This window comes from Paroedura picta, chromosome 1 (assembly GCF_049243985.1).
Source record: "Paroedura picta isolate Pp20150507F chromosome 1, Ppicta_v3.0, whole genome shotgun sequence".
Classification (NCBI taxonomy): Eukaryota; Metazoa; Chordata; class Lepidosauria; order Squamata; family Gekkonidae; genus Paroedura; species Paroedura picta.
In genome coordinates, this window is record NC_135369.1 from 194203698 (window position 1) to 194227416 (window position 23719).

Here is a 23719-nt window from a genome sequence, read left to right on the forward strand (position 1 = left end):
GGGGTGATGCCCTCTAGTGTTTTCATGGCAGACTCAATACAGGGTGGTTTGCCAGTGCCTTCCCCAGGGAAGATGTTACGAAGTCCAAAACAGCGGCACAGACTGCTTGGTGGATTTCTTGCAGAGCCCACTACGATCCCTGCAAAGAAGAGCAGTTATTTTCCATGTTTCATAATGCTTTTCGAGATACAGAGCTCAGGTCTGCCAGGGTTGTACCCCCAAGTATTTTTGGGGAAACCCTGTTGATTCAGTGGGGTGGGGGGGGTTGTTCAGCAGGGCTTCTGACTGGACGCTGGAGATCTCATTGGCTGGGCATATTAAAAACATTCTGCTAACAGAGCTTTTGCCTGAAATGTTGGCTAGTAGGCATATGTTTAGCCTCATTCTCTGGCATTTTGTGGTTGGCTCTGCGACCTGTGATTGGGCCAGCCCTTGTGGCAGAGGAATCCTGGCCAGATGACTAGTCTCTGTTTCTTTGGTTCCTCTGAAGTTTGTTTCTTTTCTGTCACTCTGACCTGGATAGCCCTGGTCCTGTCAGATCTTGAAAGCTAAGCTATGGTGACCCTGGCTAATATTTGGATGGGAGGCCTCCAAGGATGTAGATGGCATTCCTCCAAAGAACACTTGGGGTCACGGTGCAAAGGCAGGCAATGACAAAACGACCTCCGACTGCTGGACAGATGTCCTGGTCACGCTCCAAGCGATACGATAAATAAATACATCCTTTCTACTGAAATCTGAAGAAAAATGCCTTAAAGGTAGAAACTATTCTCTGTTGTTCAGATTGATAATCCAGATTGTAGCCAAGAGTAGAATCGGATATATTTTTGGTTCAAGACATCTTTGATTTCTAATACATATCTACTTCTTAAACCTTGCAGATTATATAAATGTAGATAACCTGTAGATGTTATGGCTCAGTCGGCCCCTCCAAATGCCTGGTGGAAGAGCTCCGTTTTGCAGGCCCTGCAGAATTGTGGAAGTTCCGGCAGGGCCCTGATCTCTTCGGGGAGCACATTCCACCAGGTGGGGGCCAGGACCGAGAAGGCCCTGGCCCTTGTTGAGGCCCCACGTGCCTCTTTGGGGCCAGGGATCAGTAGCCAGTGGGAGGTGGCGGAGCGTAGAGCTCTTCTGGATGGCCTGCAGAGGGTAGGGAAGTTTCTCCCCTTTCCCCCGCTGGATGGGTCTTCTGCCAGAGAAAGACGGCCTTTGGATCCAACTCGGAAGATCACCTTCATCAGGTTTCAGAAGCTAAGCAGGGTCAGCTCTGGTTGGAACTTGGGCGGGAGATCACCAAGGAAGACCAGGGTCTCCACGCAGAGACAGGCCATGGCAATCTACCACTTGAAGACCCCATAGGCAGGGGTAGTCAAACTGCGGCCCTCCAGATGTCCATGGACTACAATTCCCATGAGCCCCTGCCAGCTCATGGGAATTTAGTCCATGGACATCTGGAGTTATAAGGTCACCATGATTTGGTTGACATTTGATGGCATTTTCTACTTCCACTGTTTGATATGTTTATCAAATGTAGAATTATAAAATGCCCTGATTTTATTCAAACAATAATTAAAAACATACCCAATGAAATTGAGTTATAAGTTTATGGCTCCAGATGTACCTTAAGTATATCTTGAGGTTTGCCACTGGAGAAAGCAGGAATAAAATGAAAGTTTAAAGTAGAAGAAGAAGAAGAGTTGGTTCTTATATGCCATTTTTTTTCTACCCGAAGGAGTCTCAAAGCGGCTTCCAGTCGCCTTCCCTTTCATCTCCCCACAACAGACACCCTGTGAGGTGGGTGAGGCTGAGAGAGCCCTGAGATTACTGAAGAAGAAGAAGAAGAAGAAGAAGAAGAAGAAGAAGAGTTGGTTCTTATATGCCGCTTTTCCCTACCTGAAGGAGTCTCAAAGGGGCTTACAGTCGTCTTCCCTTTCCTCTCCCCACAACAGACACCCTGTGAGGTGGGTGAGGCTGAGAGAGCCCTGATATTACTGAAGAAGATTTCTTTATAAACGATACTGGCCACTCTCTGAAAAAAACAAATTTCCACCTGCCAAAAGTTGGGGAAAGGCACATCTCACTTTTATTATATGCTGATGACTTAGCCATATTTGGCAGAACCCCTCTAGGACTGAGAAGAGCCTTAAGAGCGCTAAACTCCTACTGTCAATTGAATAGCCTGGTAATCAACCATGATAAGACCAAGATCATGGTATGTGGTAAGAGACCTAAATCTCATATCTGGAGACTAAATGGCACCCTAATAGAACAAGTCCAACATTACAAATATCTTGGCGTTATTTTCCAGGCTACCTATTCAAGATCTGCCCATATTAATAACATCTCTTTAAATGCACAGAAAAGTGCAGGTGCAATTAAAAAATTATTCTGGCAGAAAGGAGGCCGTTACATTCCAGCAGCAATTAACATCTTCAAGGCTAAGGCTCTTGCTCAGCTAACATATGGGGCTCCAATTAGTATAACGGGCAGATTGGGCAGTCTAGAAAAGGTCCAGTCTAAATTTCTGAGGGCAATTCTGGCTATACCAAACAACATCTCAAACATAGCAGTTAGGATTGAGACAGGTATGGTCAACGTTCAGTCCAGGCTTTGGATAGCTACCTTTACATTCTGGCTAAAACTACTTTTCCAACAGCAAGGTCTTGCAAGTCTAATAGTGATCGACACATTCGTCGCACCTTGGCAAATTGCACTCACTAAAAAGTTGTGTTACTATGGTCTCTCATATCAATTGTTTTTGTCTATAGGTTATGACAAGGCTATAGATCTTGTTAAGGCAAGAGTGATAGAAGCAGAGAGGCAACATGATCTCAACAATATTCAGGACCTACTCTTTAGGAAAGATCTCCTAAACAGGAACACCCAGATGCAATATCTAAGAAAAGTGGCAAATCCTGAGCACAGGAGATCCTTTACCCTCCTTCGTCACAATGCCCTGCCCTCTGCTAACTTGAGTGGGAAATTTGATGGACTACCTCTCAAGGAGGATGGACTCCCTCTGTTTCTTCAATGATGGTCAAGTAGAGACCACAAAACACATCTTATTTGAGTGCAAGCTGTATAATCATATTCGCGCAGGTGCATTAGTACCAATGCTTATAGAATGCCCTCACGACCTGAGAAAGCATCGCCTGCAAATATTGCTATCAGATACAGATAATTTGTTAACTAGGAAAGTAGCAAAATTTGCGTGGCTAGCTTTAAGAATTAGGAAAGAATGGGTCACTCATGTATAGCCATAATAGGTCCACAGAACTTCATATGTTTTTTGGTTAGTATTGCACACCTCTTGTCTTTTGTTTTATATTTCAACAGCTTTATTAGTTTTATTGTTTTTATGGCTCATTTTATCCGCGTAAAGTAGTCAACGGCAGTTAATGCATCTAAATGTTGGCTTTTATGGTGGAGAAGTTTTAAGTTTTATTGTTGATGCATTTTTAACCTTCCCTTTTACAAACTGCTATTGTATAGTGGAAGAGCCTCTTGTGGCACAGAGTGGTAAGGCAGCCGTCTGAAAGCTTTGCACATGAGGCTGGGAGTTCGATCCCAGCAGCCGGCTCAAGGTTGACTCAGCCTTCCATCATTCCGAGGTGGGTAAAATGAGTACCCAGCTTGCTTGCTGGGGGGTAAATGGTCATGACTGGGGAAGGCACTGGCAAACCACCCCGTATTGAGTCGGCCATGAAAACGCTGGAGGGCGTCACTCCAAGGGTCAGACATGACCCGGTGCTTGCACAGGGGATACCTTTATTGTATAGTGGTGCTTCTAAAATTTTGGTCTAAATGACCGTAAATAAATGAATACATACAAGAAGAAGATTTGTTTCTTATATGCCACTTTTCTCTACCCAAAGGAAGCTCAAAAAGGCTTACAATCGCCTTCCCTTTCCTCTCCCCACAACAGACACCCTGTGAGGGAGGGGAGGCTGAGAGAGCCCTGAGATTCCTGAAGAAGAAGAAGAGTTGGTTCTTATATACCGCTTTTCTCTATCCAAAGGAGTCTCCAAGGGGCTTACCGTCACTTTCCTTAGAAGTCCGCACTCCTAACCACTACACCAAGCTGGAAACCGACAGCAAAAAAAGGTATTTCTATACATTTATTGACTTGGTTTATTGTCTGCCATTCCCATAGACACTGTGGCTGTCCAGAAAGAAAGATGTGCAAAGACTAAATCACAGCAGAAAGCAGACAGCTCAGGGTTCAAAAAACAGCACACATTATTTCAAGATGGAGTCACACAGGTCAAATACAATTCATGGCAGAGATCATGGCATCTGATCCTGACAAAGAATAGATCATGAGACTAGCTCAGCTGGCATTCTTCCACCTGCGCCCAAGAGCCCCTAATCACAGTGATCCAGGTGACGGTCACCTCTAGGCTGGATTTCTGCAACTTGCTGTATGCAGGCCTACCCTTATCGGGAAACACCAACTGATGCAGAATATGGTAGTCAGAGTTCTTACGGGAACAGCTTGGAGGGCCCACAGTGCTCCAACAGCTGCACTGGTTACCAGTTGAATACTGGATCAGGCCTAAGGTTCTGGTAATCACCTTTAAGGCCATACAAGTTCAGGGCCTTGAGTACCTGAGGGACCACCTCTCTGTCTATGCCCCCCTGAGAGCTCTACACTCTACAAGTTCTAACAAGCAGGTGATTCCTAGACTCAGGAGGCTCGTCTGGCCTCAGCCAGGGCTTTCTCTGTGCTGGCCTCCACCTGGTAGAATGAGCTCCCAGAAGAGATCATGGCCCTGACAAAACTAAACCAATTCCGCAATGACTTCAAAAGGGAGCTCCTCCACCAAGCTTTTGGTTGAGGGGAATGAAACAACTCCATTAACTAGGGCCCCCAAAGGCCCCTCACACCACCACCACCACCAGAGACACAGCCCAACTCCAGATCTGGCACTGCTGCAGAAAAATCAAGTTACAGCTGTGCTGTCAAAAGTTGTTAGAAACTGATCATGTTTACTGTTTGAAATATTGTAAGTTTATATAAGTTCCACTGTTGAACTGTTATAAGTTCACAATCATGATGTTCACCGTATTGTATGCTGAATCTTCCTTGTAAAGGGAGGGTGGTATATAAATCTTTATCCATGGTTCCTCTATATATATTTGTGAAACAGACTCAGGGGTGGAATGTGTCTGGCTGTCCAAGTTGGAATAGGGCCAGTCAGGGTGCAGCCAGTGTTGATTAGCCCTGCCCCTGCAGCTCCTGCCTTCCCTTCCTGGACGCTAGCCACATTCCTCTCAGGGGCTCCAGAGACAGAGAGAGACACAGAGCCTGACCCAACAGGAGCCCTCATTCCCTCCTATCATTCCTGCTGTGAGGGAAGCAGAGAGAGACATAGAGAGAGCTGCCCCTGCTGCGACGGAGGGAGAGACAGACAGACAGAGAGAGCTGCTACAAACTGCATAGCAGCCCTCTTTCTCTTCTAAGAAGGAGCCCTAATTACCTGCTATGCCTCCTGCTGCGAGGCACACTGAGAGACAGGCAGCAAGAGGAAGGGACAGAGACAGAGGGCCATTCCGCACCGGCATCCAAGTTGCAAATTGTTTGCAGAACGAAAAATCGCCATTTTAAATAGTGGAATTCTTCGTTATGCATACCTGCCTTTGTAGTGGAATCCATTTGCATTTCTATCATTTCCCACAGGGTTCCGGTCTCTGCAAAAATCGCTAGCCAGGAAGCACTATTGCTGAGCTGTGTCCCGCCCCTGGCCGTCAAGCAGCCAATGGGCGGCCGTTATCATGCTCCCAAACAGCCCCTTTCCTTTTAAGAAAGGTTTTTAAAAAAACACACACACACACCCGTTGCAACGAATATGCGTTGATTTGTTGCAACGGAGAGACCCATCCAGCTAGCAGGTGGTGTTTGAGCTGCCGTTTCATCGTTGCCACGCTCCCCCCGAGTGAACCCCCCCCCCTCACGGGCGCGATTTTTGGCCGAAAACAGTGTGAAAAATAAAGGGAAAATAAACCAGCAAACGGGCTTCTGTGTTGCTTGTGCTTAGTGACTTTAAACAGAGGGACTGCAGCCAGGGAAGGTTTGCCGGTGCGTTGATCTCCGCTCGCTCGGAGAAAAAAAAATGGCGATCGCTTTGCCGGAAGATCAGAGGAGAGAGCCAGGGGGAGGGACTTTGCAGAAACCGCAACAATGGTAACGCACAGAACTTTCCTGCTAGTGTTGCAGATTGGTTGCAGGAGTGTAGCGCTTTCCGGAGGGTGAATCCACTTTTTGGGATTTCCCTAAAAGCACTACAACGAAGCGCTTTTTGCGGATCGGTTTCAGGAGTGTTGCAGATTGTCAACGACGTTGTGCATAACAGCAAAACTGTAGCAATTTCAATTAGTAACCATTGTGCTATTTTGGACGAATGCGGAATGGCCCAAAGAGAGATCTGCACCTCCCGGTGTCCCCTGGGTCCTAGCGCCCATTGCATTCCTGCTTGAAATGGGCTTTCTTGCTAGCATAATAATAAAAATACACGATTAGTACTGCCTTCTCAGACTGGCAGTGATTCTCCAGGGTCTCAGGCAAGGTCTTTGGTATCACCTGCTGCCTGGTCCTTTGAACCGATGATGCCTGGGACCTTCTACATGCCAAGCAGGGGCTTCACCTCTGAGCCACAGCTAGGATTGTGCACTTTGGCTCGGTTAGGCCACCTCAGCGGTCACTGAAGCCCGAAGCAGCACATAGGAGGCCTGTGTTGTGGCATGGAGAGCAGGGGCAGCGGTGGCAGCACACCAGGTGGCTGCTGCGTGCAGGCACAAGAGCTCTGTGCCTGAGTGCTGCCACTGGCTGGCACACTGCCATCGCCCTTCCTCTCCACACAGCAGTGCTGGCCTCCTTGGGCTTTGCTGATTGCCCAGGCGGCCGGAACCATGCTGAACCACACCACCCTAGCCACAGCCCTAACCCCATACATGTTACAGGAGATCTCTGATTAAATCAGAAAGTGATCAGTTTTCTAAGATTAAAAAGCATCTACATGGGAGCCTAAATGGAACCAAAGATGGTGGCAGTTTTAAGTGTGTCCCTGATGATGTTCCCCTGATATTAATAGAGCTCTCCGAAAGTACTGGCCTTAAGGGAGGGAAGGTGGATAAACTACAGGGTAAAAATCCCCCCTGCCTAGAATCATAGAATAATAGAGTTGGAAGGGATCTCCTAGGTCATCTAGTCCAACCCCCTGCACTATGCAGGACACTCACATCCCTATCGCTCATCTACTGTCACCTGCCACCCCCTTGAACCTTCACAGAATCAGCCTCTCTGTCAGATGGCTATCCAGCCTCTGTTTAGAAATCTCTAAAGATGGAGAACCCACCACCTCCCGAGGAAGCCTGTTCCACTGAGAAACCGCTCTGACTGTCTGGAACTTCTTCCGGATGTTTATCTGGAATTACTTTTGAATTAATTTCATCCCATTCGTTCTGATCTGTCCCTCTGGGGCAAGAGAGAACAATTCTGCTCTATCCTCTATATGGCAGCCTTTTAAATACTTGAAGATGGTTATCAGATCCCCTCTCAGTCGTCTCCTCTCCAGGCTAAGCAGACCAAGCTCCCCCAACCTTTCCTCACACGTCTTGGTCTCCCTGTAGGGCCTCATCCCGGCTCCACTTTCCTCCCACTGTCTTGGTTTTGAAATCTCACTTTGGGAGATTCGGCTGTGGGGCTCCTTCATTCTTTGATGTAAGCAGGGTTGCTAGCACCATCTTGGGAGAATCCTGGAGATTTTGGGCAGTAGATGAGGAGGGTAGAATTTGGGGGCCGGAGAGAGCTCATTTGGGATGTAATGCCATACAACCCGACCTCAGAAGTCCCATTTCCTCCAGGGGAATGGATTTATGTAGCCTGGAGACCACTCAAAATTCTGGGAGAACTTTAGCCCCCATCTGGAAATTGGCAACCATAATTGTGTCACATACAGTTGTCATCCTATGCATCTGACGGAATTCAGTGGCAATTGATTTTGGGTAAACAGGATGAAATTATCTGTCCTGAAACCATATTTATTTTATCTGCATTTTCCTTGGAAAGGCCATTGTATTTCTCTAACCTGGATAACAGGTTCCAATGAGGAGGACAATTCTGTAGAGCCCTGGAAGTCCATGAGAGCTCTGGGGGGGGGGGGAGGTGGTCTTTCCCCTCCTACCTAAATGGACTTGGCCACCAAATGGCCTTGGCTAGGGAACAGGATTGGTTGGTAGGTTGTGGATGTAAAAATCCAAGATAGGGGAGTCCGTCGTGGGAGGTATGAGAGGTCCAAGCTGTCTTCTCAGCTCCTGCCCTTCTTTCTGGCCTACATGAGGGAAGGAGTAAAAGAAGGCTGGTATAGAACCCAGGTAGCCAGGTCCCGCCCCCTCCCTAGCCACTGGGAGGGGATGGGCGGGATAGGGTGGCCAGATTCAGGCTGGAAAGTCCTGGAGTCTGGCGGATCAGGGACCTTGGGAGGGCAGAGGTACAATGCCATAGATGCCACTCTAGGAATGCCAGCCTCCGGGTGGGACATGGGACCCTCGAAACTACAGGGTTCAGCTGCCCTGTAGAAAATGGAGGGTGGAATTTGTGGCATGTGACCCTGTGGAGGTCTCAGGTGCAATCCCGAAATCTCCCAAGTGTTTCGCAACCTGAACTTGGCAGTCTCACTCCCATCCTCCAAAGCCGCTGTTTCTTCCAGGGAGACTGAACTCTGTAGTCTGAACTATAATTTTTTCATATTTATGTATAATAATAGGCCACCCTTCCCCTCTAATAGGCCACCCTTCCCCCTTTAAAATCATCTTAAAATTTAAAACAATTCAAATAAATAGTTGAATAAATACATAATCTGTTTTATTGTCGATTTTTGTACTTGTTTACTGCTATTAACTGGTTGTGCACAGCCCTGAGACAGCAAAGCTGTATGTTATTGCTGTTGTTGTTAGGTGCAAAGTCGTGTCCAACCCATCGCGACCCCATGATCCTCCAGGCCATTTAAGTTTGCACCTACTGCTTCAGTGACTCCATGCAGCCACCTCATTCTCTGTCGTCCCCTTCTTCTTTTGCCCTCGATTGCTCCCAGCATTAGGCTCTTCTCCAGGGAGTCCTTCCTTCTCATGAGGTGGTCAAAGTATTTCAGTTTCATCTTCAGGATCTGGCCTTCTAAGGAGCAGGCAGGGCTGATCTCCTCTAGGGCAGAGTCTGCACTTACTTTGTTTATTCCATTGTCAATCCTGTTGAAGCCTCTTTCTTTCTTTTCTTGAAGGAGTGGGGGAGAGGAGCCAGGCAGGGAACCTCTTTCTTTTCTTGGAGGGGGGGGGGGGAGAGGATCGAAAAGGCAGAGAAGGGAGAAAAAATCCAGGACTGACAGAAGTTGAGAGAAATTAGGGGCTTCTCCTTTAAGGCAAGCTTGTCACATGAGCAGGTGTGGCCTATCAGAGGTTTTCTACCACGGAGCTTTCTTTTCCAATCCGGATTTGAAAAATATTGAGGGTTAAAAGCACTCTAAGATATCGCACAATAAAGGTAGGGTCACTCCGGATCAATCCATCGCTGTAGAATGAAAATTTAAATTGCCCCAAATCCAAAGGAAATCGCATTCTGTGTAGATGAATCGACCTGGGATTGGAATAAAAGCTCCGTGCAGTTTACACCTAGGACTGACTGGTTTGTTTGCCTTGCAGTCCAAGGGACTCGCAAGAGTCTTCTCCAGCACCAGAGTTCAAAAGCCTCAATTCTTTGACGCTCGGCCTTCCTTATGGTCCAACGTTCGCAGCCATACATTGCAACTGGGAAGACCATAGCCTTGACTAAACGCACTTTTGTTGGCAGGGTGATGTCTCTGCTTTTTAGGATGCTGTCTAGATTTGCCATAGCAGTATTAGGGGGCAGTATAAATATCTCTAAATAAATAGATTAATTAAATTAATTTCCATGCTGATCTCCACTTTCACGGTCACTGTGCCTGGTTCATCATCTCATCAACAGGCATGATGGATTCTGTAGTCACTGGGGGGGCCTGACTTGGAAGATGGGAGAGAAAGGGGGGCATGGAGAAAGGGGGAGTCAGGGAGGAGGTCCACAGTAGTTCTTCGTGTTGTCCTGGTCTCAACCGTAGACCTGGTGGAAGAGTGCCCTTTTACAAGCCTGGGGGGTGGGTCTCTGCTTGCGGCTCACTGCACAAGGCTGTCGCAGAAGCAGCTCTGAACGTCTGATCCCATGAATGTAGTTTAACACCAGTGGTCCACCTTTTCTTGTCACCAAGTCACAGCTGATGTATGGTCACACCGTAGCGTTTTCAAGGCACTGGACATGCAGAGATGGCTTCCCATTGCTTGCCTCTGCTTAGTGATCTGAGTGTTCCTTGGAGATCCCCCATCCTGGAGCCCCCCCAAGATCTGGTGGGATCAGGCTAGCCTGGCCTATCTAAGGGGCAATCCAGGGAATGCAGAGTCACCTACATTGAGCCAGTACAGCAAACCTTCGATCTGATTCACAACCCAGCTTGACTACATGGATTTTAAAATGATTAATAGTCTGCTCCTGAATATGTTACTTGGGAATAAGTCTTTATTGGAATCAGTGATGGAATCAGCTGCTAAGTAATGTGTTTAGAACTGGAATTTTAGTCCATTGGCTTAAATCCCAGTAATTCACTTTAACTGGATTTGAGAATCTCGCCAGCCACGAAACCTGAGCAAAGGATACTTGGGCTTAGAGCAAGCTGGATAGCCAAGATGGGCTTTCACGGTCTGTAATAGCTGGCTGCCAACCTCCAGGTGGGTTCTGCGGATCTCCTGGAATTACAACTGATCTCCAGACTGCCCCTGGCAAAACTTGGAGGGGGGGGGCACTCTGGCACTTTCCTGCCTCCAATGCTGCCTTCCCCAGGCTGAACCCTCCAGTCTTCACGAATTTCCCAGCCCACATTTGGGACTCTTTGGAGAAGGGCACTGTCCTGAGCCAGCCCACTTCCTCAAGCTCTGAGGAGGCATGGAACTGTACCAGTGAAATGTCCGTCTGAGCAACTGGATTTAGAAGCAGAACCAGCAAAAGAAGCCTCAGGGAATGAAAGCTGTTTTTCTGGTAGGGGACAAAGAGACAGAAATCGGTTTGTCTCTCACCTCCAGGATCTCCTGAGCCAGCCGAGCATTGCAGACAAAAGGTAAGATTTACACCTCAGGAGAGAGGCTCTTCTCCAAATACGTTTTTACCCCAGCCCCCCCTGCTGAGAATTGTAAACATTTGTTATTTACATCTGTGTGCATCACTGACCTCTGAGGAAGGTTGAAACATGTTAGGTCAAGATCTAAACTTTTTAGCAGTACTGGTGGACTCAGATGTTTCATGTGTGCCAAATAGATATTCTTTTATGTTTTTTAAACATTTGAACTCTTATAATAAATTGTTTATATTTTCTAAAATTTATTTCATCCCTAACCATTTTGGTTCTGGCCACCATGTGAGACCATGTTGGACTGGATTGTTTCAATGGCCTGATCCAGCAGGGCTGTTAATAAATCTTTGTTGGTCTTCAGGGTGCTCCTGGACTGATTTTATTGTGCTCCTTCAGACCAACATGGCGACTCATTTGAATCTATCCTTATGCTCATGTGTGTGTTCAGGAAGTCAAACTTCTAATGCATCTAAAGAGCTTAAACGTGTCCTTTGAATGTCAGTGATCATGGGCTGCTTGTTGCATTCCTGGCAGATCTGCCACCATCGTCTCCAACAGAAAAGGTACATTGTTAAAATTTTACATTTTGAATAGAGATTTCCTACTTTGATGCCTCTATATGCCTTAACTTGGTGTCCATCAAGAGTTGCTGAGCTGCCTGGATATGGATCATAGAATCATAGAATCATAGAGTTGGAAGGGGCCATACAGGCCATCTAGTCCAACCCCCTGCTCAACGCAGGATCAGCCCAGAGCATCCTAAAGCATCCAAGAAAAGTGTGTATCCAACCTTTGCTTGAAGACTGCCAGTGGTTGGATGCCCCTCCTTTCTTTCTCATCTTCCAAGTCAGTTTGCACATGTGTATTTTTGAATGCCTTTATTGGTAGTGTAGTTTCCTAATGTATTGTTTTTAAGTCTTTCACATGACCCAAAGAGAGATCCATCTTTGGATCAAATGTATTAATCTTACACAAATTTAAAAAAAAATTGGAAGGCTGGTTTCTCAATTAACTTATTTATTTTTTTATTTTAAAACATGCTTATTGAAATGACATTTACTCACAGACCATGAAACTATTTAGCATATCTATGTAGGACAACAAGGCAAAGGGGGGTAGGTAAGGAGACAACAATACGACCCAAGACTTCCATTTCCTGGGAATGAATGGTGATGCTAGTATCTGAAAAGATCTGATAATATTAATAATGGGGGGGGGACCATAGGGCTTAACAGTTAATATGTTCACAAAGTCCAGGCAAAAGTGAACTGGGAAAACAGGCTCCACTTCAGTTTATTTTTTGTTCTGAAAGTTTAAAAAAATGACTATATGGTGGTTATTTTTGAGAAGTGAAACATCAAACACTTTAGGGAATACCAGTAATCTGTGAACAACCCATGATACTTTATTATTATTATTATTATTATTATTATTATTATTATTATTATTATTAAGATTTTTATTCCCGCCACTCCCAGAACTGGCTTGTGGCGAGTTACACATAGTCCACAATTAGGCAGATTTACATATTATTCCGGTAAATCCAAATACATTTTCCAAACAGGCCTCTACTAAGTAATGCAGATACTTGGGACGGGAGATATTTGCATGAAGAACGAGTGGGTGAGGGGCTTACTTTACTAGGCTCACACGCATCGGAGAACCCCATGTTTCCTCCGGAAGGCACAGTTCCAGCCTTCGTGTGGGTACCTCTGGGAAGTAACCTAAAATTCCTTTTTCTTTCGGCATGGGTTGACATCTAAGTCTTGACAATGTCAGTTTAATAACATGCCGGGCTCTCCATGCTGTCTTCACCACCCACACGTGAAGAGTGAGGTGGCAGAATTGGCTGCATCACTTTCAAGAGTCCAGGTGTAGGGTGCCATTTTGAACACAGAAGACGTTTGGCGAGTAAAAGCAGATGAAAATCTTCTTGTCTGGCCTGTTCCCATACTTGTTTTCTGTTTGACGAAGGACTCCTCTGGGGGGGGAGGTGGGAGAAAATGCAGACCTTGGTTGATATCCCAGGATAAGAGGCTCGAAAGGTTGACAACATAATCCAGTTTAATAACACATCAGGCTGTCAAATTTTCTTCACCACCCACATGTGTAGTAGGGAGACATGGTAAGAACGGGCCTGTGCCATTCCAGAGTGCCAGGGGCAGCAGCCATTTTGAAGGTTGCCTCCCGTAAAAGGTGAGTAAGAAAGGGAGAAAGGATTTATTTCCAGCCTGTTCCCTGTGGTGCTATTTTCTTAGATTCGTGTGCTTGTGTGTGCCAGAGAAAGAATAAAAACATTTATTCCTCACCTGTATGCAAAAGTATCACCAGCCGCTCTCTTGCCTCAATGCCCCCCTCATTTGGCTGCATGTGGAGACCTGACCTGAGGCCTCTCAACTCTCACAGATAATTTGCTTGGGACACGACACAGATCCAGAGATCAGAGATCACTCTGTTGTTGACGAATCAGTGTACTTAAAAACATCAAACTGGATCTCAGCCACTGTCACACATTGTACTTTGGACTACAGTTTACGTCCTCTCTCCTTCCAGTGTTGATTATACTCTTGAAGGACCTGGTGTGACCTAGCTTGTGCCCCACCTTAATTCCGTCCCCCCAGTATTCAGCAAAATCCATCAGCTCCTTTTAAAATTTGCCGTCCAATGGTTTTTGGAGGAGTAAAGGCAATGTAACGCACAAAAAAGTACCATTACTACTGCTGCTGCTGCTACTATTAAATTTATCCTTATATCCCGCCCCTCTAGTCCAGGGGTAGTCAAACTGCGGCCCTCCAGATGTCCATGGACTACAATTCCCAGGAGCCCTTGCCAGCATTCGCTGGCGAATGCTGGCAAGGGCTCCTGGGAATTGTAGTCCATGGACATCTGGAGGGCCGCAGTTTGACTACCCCTGACTGTCTCAGGATGGTGACATCACATAAAACAATACAAATATAATACATATACATCAAAATATAACATATAACAATTAATTTGAGTAGATTTTAAAATGGTTAAAATTCTTTAAACTATACTAAAACGACCAATTCTTCAATTTCAGACCTTCAGGCACCTGTTAGTCTGTGGGTGGTTGGGTGGGTCCGTAGGTAGGGGGGGGGGTGTTTCATGATGTCATTCCTGGCCTCAACCAGGCTCTCCGGAGCTGTGGAAAGTCCTGGAGGTTCCAGACCTAACTATAGAGAGCTTTCCACCAGATTTTGATTGCTTGATCCTAACAGTCTTCTGGGGGTAAAGCCGAACAGGTGGCCCCATAGATACAAGGATCAAAGACTGTGCAGTGCAGGTTTTCTCAGCCAGGAGTTCATGAACCCCTGGGGTTTCTTGACAGCCCTGGAAAGGTTTCCCAAATGGGTGGGAATTAATTTTTTATATATTTTAAATTTGTTGAACATCTATTGGGTGATATGATCCTATATGGTCATGTTGACTTGCTACCCCCTCCGAAAACTGCCAGTGATGGGCCTGGAGGGGGTGGGAAGGGGAAGGCACTCGGGTGGGTGTGTCCACAGCTCTGCTTCCCAGCCATATTCTGCACAATGGCGCCACTTTTGGGGTTTCTCAAAGCCTGAAGAATGTTTCAGGGAGTTCTCAATAGTAAAAGAGTTGAGAAAGGCTGATTTAGGGCTTTAGAAGGTAAGAATCAGAACCTTGAATCTGATTCAGTCTCCAGTTTGGAGCCAAGGCAGCTGGGAGAGCACAGCTGTAATGTCTGCTCTCTACTGGGTCCCAGTAAGGACCTGAGCTGCTGCATTCTGGACCAGTTGGAGTTTTCCAAGCATTTTCAAGGGTAGTCCCATGTAGAGTGAGATGTAGATGTCTACTACCCAGCACCTGGTCCTTAAGCAACCAAAATCAGGCTGTTTCCTAAGTGCCATGAAGTTGCAAGCAAGTTATGGTGACCACAGCCAGGGGGCTTTCAAGGCAAGTGAGAAGCAAAGGTGGTTTGCCATTGCTTTCTTCTGCAAATCCTTCCTTAGTGGTCTCCCATCCAAGTACTGACTCTGTTTAGCTTCTGAGATCTGACAAAATCAGGTTATACCATGCCACCTTCCCACCCGGAAGTGTATAGCAACCAATAGATTTTTTAAAAAAGGTATTTTTCAAAGCCCTACTTTAAATGCATATTTTGGTCATTTTGAAGATAAACTCTTGAGAAAACATTGAAGGCCCAAGAACCCCTTTAGATGCATTGGCTTCCTCATCCAGATGGTATGGTGAGCTAGGGTTGCAACTGCCAGCTCTGGATCGGGCCATACCGGGAGACTTTGAGGGTAGAGCTGGGAGTGGGCAGGATTTATAGAATCATAGAATCATAGAATCAATGAATCATAGAGTTGGAAGGGGCCATACAGGCCATCTAGTCCAACCCCCTGCTCAACGCAAGATCAGCCCAGAGCATCCTAAAGCATCCAAGAAAAGTGTGCATCCAACCTTTGCTTGAAGACTGCCAGTGAGGGAGAGCTCACCACCTCCTTAGGCAGCCTATTCCACTGCTGAACTACTCTGACGGTGAAAAACTTTTTCCTGATATCTAGCCTATATCGTTGTACTTGAACTTGCGGTGGAGGATCTTTGTGGGGTCCAATGCTCGGGAATCCTCCCTCCAGAGTTTATCCCAGGGAACTGATCTCTGTCGCCTGGAGATGAGCTGTAAAACTGGGTGATCCCCAGGCCCCACCTGGAGGCTGGCATCCCAACTGCGAACACCACTAACCCAGTAGCTGTGTGCATGAAATGTGCAGGAGATTAGAAGGTGTTTTGACTTAGTCAGGACCGGAGCCCAGTGTCATTCCTCGAAAATGAACCGCCATGCGGGAGAGATCCTTCCCGTACACGGCTTAAATCTCTCTCACCCCCCCCCTCCCCGTAAATGGCAGGGAAGAGGAAAGAGGAACACAATTGCAAGTCTGCGGCATAAAAGAAGAAACATACGCCAATTCCCCAGCTAAATCCCTATTCAATACTTTGAAAGGACAGAACTTCAAGAAATCCATAATGGGATTTTATTTTTTAAAGGCAACGGAGATTTTTTTTTTCCTTTTCGGAAACGGCATTCCTGATCTTCTGTACATTTCTAGCCTCACTTCCTGTATATTTTAAAAAACCAAAATCCTCTTAGCATGCAAAGTAAATAGATTATGATATCCTGGAGGATTAGGGATCACTGTCTGGTGTCAGATTAATCCCTCATATAGACCATCACTTGTACTGACAGCAATATGGCTGCGATTCAGCAAAATAGCTCCGCTGCTCAGCTGTGTAGTTCGGCACCCTCGGCCTGAACAGTCAAGAGGCCCCCCGCCTCAGAAACGGCATTTACATGTTCTGGTCTGTGGGCCAAATCTTCTCTTCTCAGAACGGTGAGAAAGCCTATGCGACTCAGTTTGATTCTCATGCGCGCTTTGTACATGGCGGAGCACCACACCGTCCCTGTCCGCAAGCAGAATGGTCCCATCCCTCCCCCACATGGCGTGTTGGGAACCTGACACATTTCGCTCTCTCTCTCTCTCTCTCTCGTTTTTGTCTGCAGAGGACATAAGCTTTTCAGCATGGATTTAATGCGCTCATCTGACTATTACTGATAAGTCTCTGCGCTTTATTCCCCCCCCCCTTCATGCTCTAAACCTATCATCCACAAGGAACATGTTGTACATTTTTTTAAGAAGCGGTTTAAAAAATAAAAACACATGACAGCTCAGCAAAACAAATAGCTTCACTGGGATTTGATGAGGGCTCTATTTTAAGCAAAAATTAATTTCCTTCTCTTTATTCGGTAAGAACACAATTTAGGGGTATAACTAAACTTTAGGTCATTTAAAAAACCCGGCTCACGAAGATGACAGTTTTACGTAAATACAAGTCTTCAGACTCCATTGCCGTGTAGAGGAGACATTTGGAAAAGGCATACATACTTATGACAAATGACAACAGTCTGGTCTTTCCCGGGGCATTTTCTGCCACTGGCTACCAGGGCAAAGAAATGACTCCACAGGGATGAATACATCTATATCTGAAAGCATCCCCATGCCCTTTTCAAAGCAAAAGGATGCTTATTCAAGAATTCTGATTTGACGATTGGGAAACTGAAAAGATTTTCCTCTCAGAAATTATTCAGTCAGTTAAACGCTGCTCTTTACAGACATCATGAGGGAAGATTTTATCTGTCAGAGGTACATCTCTCACGAGGCCTTAAGTGGAAATTCAAATTTGCCACGATATAAATGTAGGGTGGAAAGTTCTGAGATTTCTAGATTCCCTTTTTAGCTGCCATTAGGTGGATTATATTTGAGTCTTTGCTGCGTGAGCAGAGGGAGGCCACAGGAGGTGGCTCAGGCAGTGGCCCTAGGGCAGGGAGGAGTCAAACTGCGGCCCTCCAGAGGTCCATGGACTACAATTCCCATGAGCCCCTGCCAGCATTCGCTGGCAGGGGCTCCTGGGAATTGTAGTCCATGGACCTCTGGAGGGCCGCAGTTTGACTACCCCTGCCCTGGGTGCCTAAAGACACAAATTGGTGGAGCCGTCCAAGTGGCCTTCAGCCTTTCTAGGGCTAGATCAGCCCATTGAGGTGAATCACCTGCATGACAGGAAACCATATGACATCACAGCCATGTGACAGGAAGTAGAGAAGCTGGGGAAGCCACCGCACTGCAAGTGGAGAACTGATTGTTGAGGTAGAATAGGGTAGGTAGAATGTTGAGGTAGAATAGACATTTAATAGATGTCAACAGGCCCTGCAGAGTAACTTGAATGAAGCTGGACAAAGGACTCCATCCATGTCCCAGTGGGAGGAGCAGAGGCTGATCAGAAGAAAACTCCGGCATTATGACACCTGTATTTTCAACTTGTTTAATTAAGTATAAAAATAATTCCATACAGGGGGAAAACCCATCCCTTAAGCAGTATTAGTCTCTGCAATGTTAATTTTAAAATGCTAAACCCGAGAAATTGGTAGCAACACTGATGTACCTTCTGTTCTGTGGGGAGGAAGAATGCGCCTGCGGTACAGCAACGTGGATGGAGAAAGGTCAGCTCTTGTTCCCACTTCCACCTCTCTCGGTGTGGAGGATCAGGTTTGCAGGTGGGTAGTCGCAGGTCCCAACCTGGAGCCTTGTTTCTGGGCCTGCCAGACACCACACCCTGTTCGGAGGAAGTCTAAATGGACTTTGGGACTGAACAGATGGTGCCGCACGATCCAGCCCAAGTTCATTTCTGCTGATTTCTACAGGAGAAGGCTGTGTGCTTAACTCTCTTCTACAGAAATAAATGGAACTAAAGAAGCTTAACATTTGTTGCAAAGGGATTTGAATATTACAGCTGGTTGAATCTAATGAGACCCAAAGAGGCTGCTTCCAAATGAACCGGTGTTGGGTAAGGACTTGATCTTCTTTCATGATTCGAAGCATCAGATTCTTGGCTCAGACAAGACCAAAGTGCACCACCTTGATGGAGCCGTTGCCTTTGATCGCCTGCAGAAGAGAATCAGGAGGATGCAGGTTACAGTGTGCAGATCACACAGGTGCTGTAGAGTTAAAGACATATGCTGCTTTTCTCCTGTCAATGTGAATTTAGAGACACACATTTTATTTTCTTACAAAGTTTCACTCCAAGAGGCTCTGCCTGTATTGAACTAAATGCACCCGAGAATTAAACTTGCAGTTAAAAACTTAAAATTTTAAATTTCAGCTGCAATAAAAGACATAAGTTAGTGGGCTTTTGGGTCAAGCGGCTTGGAAATAAAGCGGGCAAAACTCTGCAAAGTAAAGATGCCTGGAATGATGCCCTCCCCAGTGCGGGGACAGTTTTGAAATTGCTGTTTCCTTTTCTAAAATGGAATTCTTCTTCCCCTGACTGTGGAACGGGTATGTTTGGGGAGGAGGAGGGATTTTTTTTTTGTTTTGCTTTGGTTTCGAGGGGCAGTTGCTAAAGAACCAGCTTCTTGCTGGTGCAGCACCTGAACGCTTTGCAGAAAGCTAGGTGTGGAGCTTGAAACAAAAGGAGACTTGCCTCACTGCAACGCACAACATATGTTCTAGCTGTGCGAACGAAGAGGCAGAAGAGCTGGCTGGCAGAAGCAGGCGAGTCATGGCCGCTGCAGGCAGATGTGTTCCTGGCAAGATCAAGAGAGATGCAGGAGGGTGGTGCTCGCTCTCAAGTAGATCAGCCTGGGATAAGCTGTTTTCACCAGAGCAGCAGCTCCATCTTATGGCATATTTGTTCTAACCTGAAATACGAAGCTGGTTATCCGGCAGCATCTTCTGCCCTTTCTCTGTATGAAAAAGGATGCCAGGGAGGGCTGAAGTGTGGATTTCTAAAGAAGTTAATTGGTTTTTGCCAACCTGTTTTTTTTTTAAAGAAAACTAAACGCTAAAATGGTTCCCTATTTCTCTCCAACAACAAAATTATATCCTAGTCTCATGTAGAAAAAAGCAAGAACCAATGATCACTTCCCTGCATGCTTCAGAAATGGCTGGTGAAAAAAATATGCTGGTCGGGCAGTCCACAAACACTGCTTGTTAGTCAATCCCATCTGTGCGTTTATCAACACAGGTGACACCAGCAATGTCAGCTCCGGAGCCACCGGGGCTGCTGCCGCCACAAGCCTCTCTCAGATGCTTCCGGGAGATAAAAACTGCTACCAAGTACAAATCTTCCGTAAAGTCTCCTTTATAGAGTGAGCCCTGTGCTGAGAGGGTTGGGGAGTTGAAGGCTGGCAGCGGAAACAGCCATCAAGTTGCAGCTGAACGGCATCCCTTCCTAGGTTAGACCTTGCATGTGAAAGCTTTCATCTTGAATAGTGATCTTAGATGTTGCTCTTAAAGGGGCCACCAGACTCAAACTATGTTCTGCTGCTTCAGACCGACACGGCGACCCACCTGAACTCTGCATGGAGTTTTCAAGGCAAGAGATCTTCAGAGGGGGTTTGGCATGGCCGGCCTCTGTGCAGTGACCCTGGGCAGTCTCCCATCCAAGCACTAATCTACTTAGCTTCCAAGATCTGACACAATCGGGCTAGCTGTGGCCATCCAGGTCAATGCAAGGGCTGACCATTGGGCTAGCTGTGGCCTGCCTCTGCACAGCAACGAAGGCCGAACCAGGGCCAACTGGGCTTAGCTTCTGAGATTGGGCCAGCCCACGCCATCCATGTCAGGGCAAGTACAAGGGACATTGCTCCAAGTGGGAGGGAAAAGGGAAGTGGACTGGGTTTCTCTCCATTTAGATTCAGTTTAGCCTGATTGTCTATTAATCATCAGTGAAATGTCAGAATGCTGTGCATCTGCCATTTGTTTTAATTCTGTTTGACGTGTAGATAGTTTGATGTGCAGATGCAGAGAGTTTATTGCACGCAGTTTCCTTCCCTTCTCCTGTTCACCCCCCACCCAATCCATCTTCCCTGTCTCCAGAATGCAGCGCCAGGGCCTTGAGCACCCTGCTATCTGCCGGGTCGATTCCCTTTGAAGAACTCCTGTGTTTCTCGGGTTCTCGCAGGGGGGGGTGCAGGGGAAGTGGTTATAAGCTGTGCCTGTTCTATTGTACCGCAGTTCTGACAAAGTACTTGTCGGGTTCACTTTCTTGCTTTAGAATAAATGCATCTTTTGCACCAAGTCAGAGACTCTGTTTTCTGGTCAGCTGAAGAAACCTGATGCTAAGCAGGGTCAGCCTTGCCACTGGGATGGGAGGCCACCCAGGAAGCCCAGGGCTGCTACATTGAGCCAGCAAGGGCAAACCACCTCTGTTCCTTTCAGTTACCCAAAGTAGGTTGTGAGTTGATGGTACTTAAATATTATGATTATCATTCGTCTGCTGCATAAACGATTGCCTGAATTAGATTTTCACACTTTGAAATCATTCCGGTGGATTACCAGTCAGCACAATGAGCAAAGTTGCTATGAATAAATAATAATAATAATAATAATAATAATAATAATAATAATAATAATAATAATAATAATAATAATAATAATAATAATAATAAAAAGAACGTGGCCAAATATTTGGCCTGGCATACTTTCAAACAAGTTTCTACGTGTGCTTATTGTGTAACTGCTATGCCTTTCCTCACTGTCAGGGCGGGGCAAGGGGTTTATTCACCTTGGCCTTCCCAATTTCCATGCCAATTTGGGGAAGTTATTTGCATCTCCTTTAGCCTCGACAGAGCTGTTGAGGGAGATGGGCTGGTCAGCACTGTGGAGGCAAGTACTTGGGGAGAGAGGGCGCTTTCTTCCCTCCAACAACGGAAGGGTTCTTTTGCTTATTTCCCACCTTTCTCCTCAGTGAGGACCTGAAGTGGCTTACACCATTCCCTACTCCTCTGTTTTATCCTCATTAATTAATTATTACATTTGTATACCACCCTCCCCTGAGATGGGTTAGGCAGAGACTGTGTGACTGGCCCAAAGTCAGCCAGCATGCTTCCATGGCCCAAGGGAGGATTTGAACCTGTGTTGAGTCTGCTCGGTGCTTTTTATCCACTCCCAGTCCAAATAATTCCCTCCCGTCTACAATGAATTCGATTTCCGTTTCGATTTTGGGCGCTTTAAATTTTCCCTCTGCAACATGCATGATTGATCTGCAGTGACTCTACCATTTCCCCATGGTAGGAGTGGATATAAGCCTCGATATTTGAAAAAACGCAACCAGTATAAGTGTAGATTTCTCCTTTCTGCAAATTAATTTTGCCTCATGGCAAAGCAGTCTTCCCTGATTGGACAGGGTGTAACTTCAAAGACTTACTGGTTCCCAGTTGTAAGGCTTCCCTCCCTGTTTTAAAGTGACTGCGCTCCAGAAGCCCACACTTCTCAGCAGAAATTTGCCTCATTTGAGAGACTGATGCTGGCTCAGGAGTCAAAAGAGAAGAAATAAAGCACTAATGCCAGCTGGACTTCACTAGGAAAGGCTTTGTGACCACCGCTCCCCACCCCTTCCCCTCTCCCATCTGAGCTTCCCCAATCAAGTGCAGAACGCTTTCTGTTTCAATGGGGGGGGGGGAGAAGGAGAAACACCTGGGTTCAAATCGATCTGAAATCAGCAGGATCCACAGCGGAAAAAGTAAGTGCAGAATCAGTGCCAGTTCTTCAAGGTCCAAATGTGGCACTCTAATCGCTACATGACACTGGCTTTCAAAATCCCCAAAGTCTCTGTAGTGCCTGTCTCTTCTGGGAAACAGCTTTGGCATGGGCAAGAATAGACAGACTGAGGCTACATAAAATTCAACATAGGTAATATTTTCATTTTAATTAAATTTTTGTGCCCTAATAATGATAACTTTAATTTTTGCCAGTTTTGTATATGATTTTTAATCTCCATAGTAATTGGTTCACAATTTAATTTTGCGTTTTTATCTTGAATTTTGCTAAACCAAATACCTAGATATTTGACATTATCAACCTCCATATTTTCAAATCCATGAATCTTATCATGTGTACCCATATAGCATTGCATTTTTCAATGCACTTTAGGGTCAAGTCCACACTTTGTTTTTTATCCTCTCCCAGCTCGAATAAACCCCTCCCCTCTTTCTGCATTTATACACAGTTAATGTTGCGTATTCCAACACAAATGCCCTCAGCTCTTCTGGGCCACCTTCCAAATGGCCTTGCCCAGATGAGACACAAGCGTGAAACATTTTGTCAATGACTTTTTACAATTCTAGTGAGACCCAGCCCTGATTTGGATGGTCCAGGCTAGCTCAATCTTGTCAAATCTCAGAAGCTAAGCAGGTTTGAACGTGGTTCATGCTTGGATGGTAGACCACTGAAGAAGACCCAGGTTGCTTTGCAGAGGCAGACACTGGCAAACCCCCTCTGAACATTTCGTCTTGAACATCCTACCACATTGCCACGAGTGGGCTGCAGCTTGATGGAGTTTTCCACTGCCACTCTTGTGGCCTTGCTCCATTCCAGGTTGGGTTTCATCCAACAGAAGAAGAGGGGTAGGTAGCCATGCCAGTCTCTCTGCAGCAGTACTATCAAACAAGACACCAATAGCTTCTTGAAGACTGACACAATTTGTGGCCAGGTAGGAGCTTTCATGAGTCACAGCAAGCTGTGTGATTCAAGGAAGTCCCTCCCCTGCCATAAATATTGTTAGTCTTCAAGGAGCGACTGAACTCTTGCTCTCTTCTACCATTAAAGAGAGTTCAGTTTCACTTGAAAAGCAATGGGACGGCATCTCTCCCTTCTTCAAGCACTGGCATATCTTTCTTTGTCCCTGCAGTACATCACATCATAATATTTTAGATCAGACCACAAGCTGAATAGGGCAGCATTGAAACTTTGATTTGTGGGGCTCACATTATTTGCTACTCTGTCATTTTATCTCTGTGTGCGCGAGAGAGAGCAAAGCTTTAGAACAAATTAAAAAATATATGGTCCTCTGTTACAGGCCCCGAGGGCCTGTTCAGTCTTAATGAGAAAGGTAGTGGAAAAACCCTTGTTAATGCTGGTGCGACTGTTACGCGTACAATTGTTGCACAAAGAATGTGGAGCCGCCCGGAAAGGCTAACTTCTGTAGGG

The 23719-nt window shown here is 46.1% G+C and overlaps 1 protein-coding gene across 7 annotated transcripts in view; it reads right to left on the reverse strand.

Annotated features, from left to right (window-relative positions):
- Window positions 1–12186: 12186 nt before the first annotated feature.
- The window catches only part of WDPCP (WD repeat containing planar cell polarity effector), a 337650-nt gene continuing 326117 nt past the window's right edge, over window positions 12187–23719 (reverse strand). For 5 of the 7 annotated variants that reach the window (XM_077315493.1, XM_077315511.1, XM_077315482.1 and 2 more), the window contains one exon: window positions 12187–13167. In XM_077315493.1, coding sequence (XP_077171608.1) covers window positions 12967–13167 — 201 coding nt within the window. In that variant the 3' untranslated portion in view covers window positions 12187–12966. Of the gene's footprint in view, window positions 13168–18054; window positions 18674–19272; window positions 19315–23719 lie in introns of those variants that run through there. The other 2 variants (XM_077315520.1, XM_077315528.1) reach the window with 2 other exon arrangements.